This window comes from Phaseolus vulgaris, chromosome 10, assembly GCF_051622355.1.
Source record: "Phaseolus vulgaris cultivar YP4 chromosome 10, ASM5162235v1, whole genome shotgun sequence".
NCBI lineage: Eukaryota > Viridiplantae > Streptophyta > Magnoliopsida > Fabales > Fabaceae > Phaseolus > Phaseolus vulgaris.
In genome coordinates this window covers 2,718,263-2,724,392 of record NC_143507.1, presented here as the reverse complement: position 1 = coordinate 2,724,392, position 6,130 = coordinate 2,718,263, and the positions used below count along the sequence as shown (strand labels likewise).

The 6,130-nt window shown below is 31.1% G+C and overlaps 1 protein-coding gene across 1 annotated transcript; it reads right to left on the bottom strand.

The window, feature by feature from the left end:
* Positions 1 to 1,755: 1,755 nt before the first annotated feature.
* On the bottom strand, positions 1,756 to 5,753 carry PTAC13 (plastid transcriptionally active 13). The gene is made up of 4 exons (XM_068622330.2): positions 5,218 to 5,753; positions 3,799 to 3,977; positions 2,617 to 2,977; positions 1,756 to 2,417 (listed from the first exon to the last, which is right to left on the bottom strand). The coding sequence occupies exons 1-4, from the start codon at positions 5,587 to 5,589 to the stop codon at positions 2,328 to 2,330; spliced, it is 1,002 nt and encodes a 333-aa protein (XP_068478431.1). The 5' UTR covers positions 5,590 to 5,753; the 3' UTR covers positions 1,756 to 2,327.
* Positions 5,754 to 6,130: the final 377 nt, after the last annotated feature.

The window sequence follows — 6,130 nt, the reverse complement described above, 5'->3', positions numbered from 1 at the left end:
TTTTATAGTATTATGCCACTCTTGAAGAGATTTTGTACATTTTTAATAATGTACGAAAGAACTTAGGTAAGTAGAACACTTTGTGTAAATAAAATGTCTATATAAAGTCTTTAATTACAGAGGAATTCCAGATTTTAAAACTTTTAAATTTGCACCAACCTTTTATTTATTTAAGACAAACGTGAAAGTTTCAGTAAAATGATATAATAGTTTATTTGTTCAGTTTTCAATATGATTTATAAAAAATATTGACATGAACTAAATTGTTAAAAAACTTAAGTGGAAAATAGTTCACTTAATAAATTGAAAAATGATCTCAACAACTGGACTACTTTTGTGAACCAAATCCTTGTTTTAAGCTGCATAAAAAAAGTGTTTCTTGCTAAAATTTTAAAAATATTTAATGAAAGCATGTAATAAGGAATTTATTAAGAATTTAAAATTTATACTTTATTTAATATTTGTTATATATTTAAACGTTGAGTAATTGTAAGGAGAAGCTAAGAATAATGGTCGAAATATGCTATAGCTAAGAAGCAACTTTTGTTGAATTAGTGACTCTTGAAGTCTTGAATAAGTTCAGTTAAACTTCTACACTGGTCCACTTAACTTCCTCTTCTTTTTGGGTCATAAGTCCTAATTCAACATGAACTTTTTTAGTAAGAAACCAACCTGAGATACAAAAGGACATAAGAAAAGGACACATGACAACAATTGTTGAAAACACTTACAGAGCAACTCGGATGAATCTCTTCCTATGATTCAGTTAAACTATTTATTTACCCTTTCTCTGTTTCAGTTTCATAACTGTTTACAATGAACAGATAAAAGCCGTACAGCATGCTGCCAACAACTGTGAAAGGTATTTACTAGTTCTTGAATTTTCTTTCATTCACCTTGAAGTTTAGTTCATCTAACACTAGTATTTGTTTCTTGGTTTGTGATAGGAAGCCATTTCTTATTGAAGATTCTGTACACATTTTAGTTCCAAACAGTTATCATGCAAAGTTGCAATCAGTAGTTTAATAAATTTATTGATGCAGCAAACATTCTTATTTATTCAATAAGTTTACTGGTTGATTGATATCATTAAACGTGATTTCTACACAACATAGAGCATGAAGAATCCTCAACTGCACCTTTGAAATGTGTAGTCACATTTGTTTCAGTTTTTATTTCTTCAAAAGTTATTTTTAGAATTTTATAATTTAAACAAAAAATGACATTTTAGCTGCATTGAATAAGCAGACCCATAATAACTAATATCTGTCAAAAGAAATCTGATTGGTCAAAGTCTTTTCTCCCAATCACACAATGCCTTTTACTTCAACGTGTAGTCGCTAATGTTTGGTAGAAGAATGCATATTTTGGAACTAAAAACAATACAACATACATTTTAAATTCAACAACTAGGGTGATTTTCAAAACATGGATAAATGATAACATTATCAATCAAGGGTAATAGATTCAAGTGATGCCTTGATACATTGTTCTTCTTCTCATAGAATCAGTAGAAATGACTTCTAACAACCAACATTCCAATAACTATTGAATTGGCTAAAAAGCAACTTAAAACGTTGGGAGAAATGCAACTTATCTTTATGCAAATGAGAATATGTTACTTTCGATCATTTGTGAGAAAAAAACCAACAAATGTTAATGGCAACAGATCAATACATTATATCTGGTATTACAATTTGACACCAACTTGATTAGAAATGGCACTAAACCTAAGGCATTGCCAAGATTCAGAAATCAGAACTGGGAATAATCACTTTTATTGTTTTTCCAAAAATAATTAAAGTAACATGCACATAAGGAAACTAGGTCATGTCATCCTAATTTGTTTTTATTTAAAGTAGTACAAATCCAACTCATGTTTTTCAACTTAATAATCACTACATTCAAGATATAAAATTATGAATCTTTTTTGCGAGCCAGAGGGAATCATTTGGGAAATGTAGATTAGCAAACACCATAATGCAATTACAAACCTCAAATTTTTGGCCTCTAGTGCATAGACATCTCAGATTTCAATCTTGGGAATGAAGCACCAGTATGTGTCCTGCTAAGCTACTAACAGCAAATTCCTTTACTTCTTCAGACTCATAATACACAAGCAAGCACTGGTCAGATATAAGATGCATTTATATTTCCATAGAAATAACCCAGCTTCATCTACAAATGGAAAAGGCCTAAAGGGTATTCAGTGTGCAACTCCTCAAAGCTTCTTCTTTTTCTAGATACCACTAATTCAAAGATATGGAGATACAAATGTTTTATGATTACCGCCAAACGCGTGAATTATACCATCACGGGAGAAAACCCTACCGGCCATGATTTGTCTCTAGATCAATTTCATTAACATCTATGTCTGCTATGTTCTCTTTCCCAAATAGAGTGAAATGCACAGTGGCCTGCATGAAGAAGGCTATATAAGTCTACAAACAAGTGCGAAAATTTTTTGACATAACTATTTGACCCACAAATTGACACGTTATTTACAGCTTGCATAGTCAGTTTTATTTCATAACAGCATTCTAGCAATTTTAATCACATGTATGTCCTGAACAGAAATTGCTATGCCAATTTAAGCTTGCCAAGGAAGAAGCTAACCATTTTAGTTTTTCGATTGAACTTCTTGAGAGTGCCTGTAAACCCTGAAAAGGTTCCAGATACAACAAGAACAGTGGCACCTGGCACAAAGAGTTTATATTTGTTTCGATTAGAAGAGGCATTTGTGCCTGTGACCTGGTCAGAAGTTTTCCTATTCCTCCTTTTAGATTTAGTATCAACAATAGCATTCAAAACATCATGGGGTTCTGATTCTGTATTACGAATCCCAGCTATTAGAGCAGCTTTTTTCTCTTCTTCCTCAAAAGCTTGGTCAGTTTTTTCTTGTTCTTCTTTTGCTTGTCTGAAGATTGCATCCACATCTTCAGAAGATAATGGCTTAGGTCTATTGATCATTCTCTTTCTGCACAAGTGAAAATAATCAAGAGTTTTTAATCGTTCTAAACAGGAACAGGGAAAAATATGCATTAAAGACATTAGATTTTTGATATTTTCAACATCTGAAATCATTAATTAAAACTTAAATCGTATATATGCAAACTTAAAAAAAGACACCACCTGTTTGTAATCTTAGAAAAGGTTAGCAACTCAAATCATCATAACTTAATCAGGAATAGGTGTCACTTCTCAAGACAATATAACCTTGTTTTGATCCGTTTATTCATAAACACTTATAAAAAACTAGAAAAATGAAATAAGCTTCACCCATGAACTACAATTAGATGATAAATATGTTTTCTTATTAGATTCACAAATGCATAAGTAAAATCAGCTTTTTTGAGAAGTTAAAATCATTGAGCTTATCCAAAATAAAATTATTTCAACTTATGCATAAGTTATTTTTAACTTTGAGAGTTTTTTATTTTTATTTTTTATTTTCTTCTCCTGTACTTCTAATGGAGGAATTTATTCCATTTTTGCTTATTTTTTTACCTACAAGAGAAAATTATTCACATAGAGTCTGCATGTTTTAAACTTTCCATTCAGTACACTGTAACTTTAAAAAACTGTACTTCAACATTGATTAACCTGTCAAGTAAACAAAAAATAAGAAGTTTCATTGAGATGGTTTCTTGTGTGAATCGTTTTCCAGATTGTAGTCATATCTCTTTATCATAACTAATGAATTGAGGACATCTTGCCTTGCACAAGAGCCCAACTTTTCATAGAAAGATTTACAACAAAATTCTAAAAAGACAGAAGGCAGAAGCAGCAGAAGCTTACGTGTTTCCAACCTGGGAACCAATAAATCCTCCAACACCATCATACTCTCTTATGAAGTCATGTAGTTCTTTGTTCATCACACATCTCAAGAAAACACATCCTGGGAACAATTGCCTTGGTTTAACAGAGAAGGAACCATTCTTCAATCTCCTTTTCTCATTGACAGATGGAACATAAATCTAAAATCATACACTAGCACGTCAATAAATAAAATAAACTTATATGAAACATCACTTGTCATTCACTCCTCAATTTAATTTTTATTTTCATCTTCATCTCCTAAGCTAGTGATGCTGTTTGCTACAAACACCAAGTACCATGGTCAATGGCCAACAGTTTTTATAAAAACTAACTGCAAACTAAGAACCACTTGTTCAAGCTAAAATCTGCAACACTGCATGATTTAGATATTTTTAAGCTATTATTTTAAGGCAAAACATCAATGCAATTCTTTAAGCCATTTATGTTGTTAACTGATCAGACTGAGTTTTTCATCTTAATGCTCTGTGTAATAAAGGTTCACATTAAACATCAACATATGCTACTGAAGTGAATTTCCAATTTAAATTCTAGAGCACACAGAAAACACTTAACTACATCTAACTTGTCTTCATTTTTAACTTTAGGAATATGTTTGAGAAACTATATTAGTTAAAAACATTTCAACAAAATCTTATTTACAACCTTAATTATGAAGCTGTTATTGTAAGTACCAGTGTTTGAAAACTTATTTGAACTTTTGTATGCAACTTATCAGTATGGTACACCATATCAGGTTCTCAATCAGAGTCAACAAGGCCCGTGAATACTTGTACTAATAAATTCTAAATCACGAATTAGGAAACACAGACCACTTTTATCAATTTTCAACTAATTACGAAAAGCTAGAAAATGCAGAAGAAGATCAGAAGACGCCACAACCATGAATGATTGATAAGTCAAAGAAGATTTTTTATCTTGAATTAACAATTTCAAAATAAGAATCAAAAGTTCTACTCAGTAGCCCAGAAAATCTTTTTCTCAGATAACATAAACTTCATCAAAATGAGTCTAAAATTTTCTGAAAAAAAAAGTGAGCATAAGCATATGGCATCCACTAATCAGACACATACAATAAACTATGTAATTAACTAATAGAAAATAATGCTAATAAAAAGTTTCAGATTAAAAAAAATATACAAACAAATACAAGGGTCCAATAAAAAATATACAACTTTTACTCTAATCTCATGCTTTATTCATGGCACTTTATCCATGCATTCATTCATGTGCCAAAGATATGGTTATAAAAAAAATCATATTTTGTAAAACAAAAGATGGAAACAAAGAATAGTAACCTTATCTTCTAAAGAAGAGTTACCAAATCCGAAAGAACACAAAACACTGTCAATGCAGATAACGAAAGAACAACAACCTTACCTTAAATTGGATGTCGGGATAGTGGATAGCGAGGGAGCGAGCGAGGAGTTGTGCGATGTCGTGACCCTTAATCCTTGAAACCCGAATGACCCACCATTGGAGACCCAACTTGGCGAGGTTGTCGAGGTTCAGTTCATCCATCCACGAACCTTTCTTCTTCGGCTTCTCGATGAGTTTCATCTCCACCTCCTCCTTCCAGTTCGCGCCGCTCTTTCTCTCTCTTCTCTCGCTCTTCTCACGCCTCCTCTCGCGCGCGCTCACCTGAGAGAGGGACTCCACGGAAGCTGAGAGGGTTAAGGCTCTGTTTGGAAGGGAAGAAAAAGTGAGAGTGTGGAAGCGCAATGGATTCCATGGAAGAAACAATCCTCTCATATCTTCTTCTACTACCCAGGAACAATACTATGAAGATACTCCTTTGCCTTTTTATATAATAAAAAATATAATAAAAATTACTAAAATTAATAAAACATTTTATCACACAATTATTATAATTTAAAATTTATTATCCAATTCTATACTTTGCTCATTTTACTTTCAATCTTTCAATTAAATTTCTTCAATTTTTAAAGGAAAGAGACATGAAAAGGTAGAAAAAATACAAAATTTTATTACATTAAACAACACTGTTTGGGCTTGGTTTTATTGTTTTAACATTTTTTATCATACGTCATCACTTTATTAAAAATTTAACATTAATAAAATATAAAAAATATACGAAAAAATAAATGATCAAATTTACATTTTGATATTAATAAAGTGGTGAATGGTTATTAAATCTAGAATTTAATTGGCAATAGTTAGGAGTTTAATAAATGGAAATAAAAAGATATTCAGATGATATAACTTTTGAATAAAATGTTATTTGTAAATAAAATAAAAATTGAAGTACATGAGTTAATTTAACTTTTTGATA

Bases quoted from the DNA above. Each gene is read 5' to 3' on its own strand.
- PTAC13 (XM_068622330.2), bottom strand. From the start codon at position 5,589: ATGAGAGGATTGTTTCTTCCATGGAATCCATTGCGCTTCCACACTCTC. The intron at 3,978-5,217 runs GTAAGGTTGTTG...GTATGATTTTAG, and splicing joins ATCCCGACATCCAATTTAAG to ATTTATGTTCCATCTGTCAA. The intron at 2,978-3,798 runs GTAAGCTTCTGC...TCACTTGTGCAG, and splicing joins GGTTCCCAGGTTGGAAACAC to AAAGAGAATGATCAATAGAC.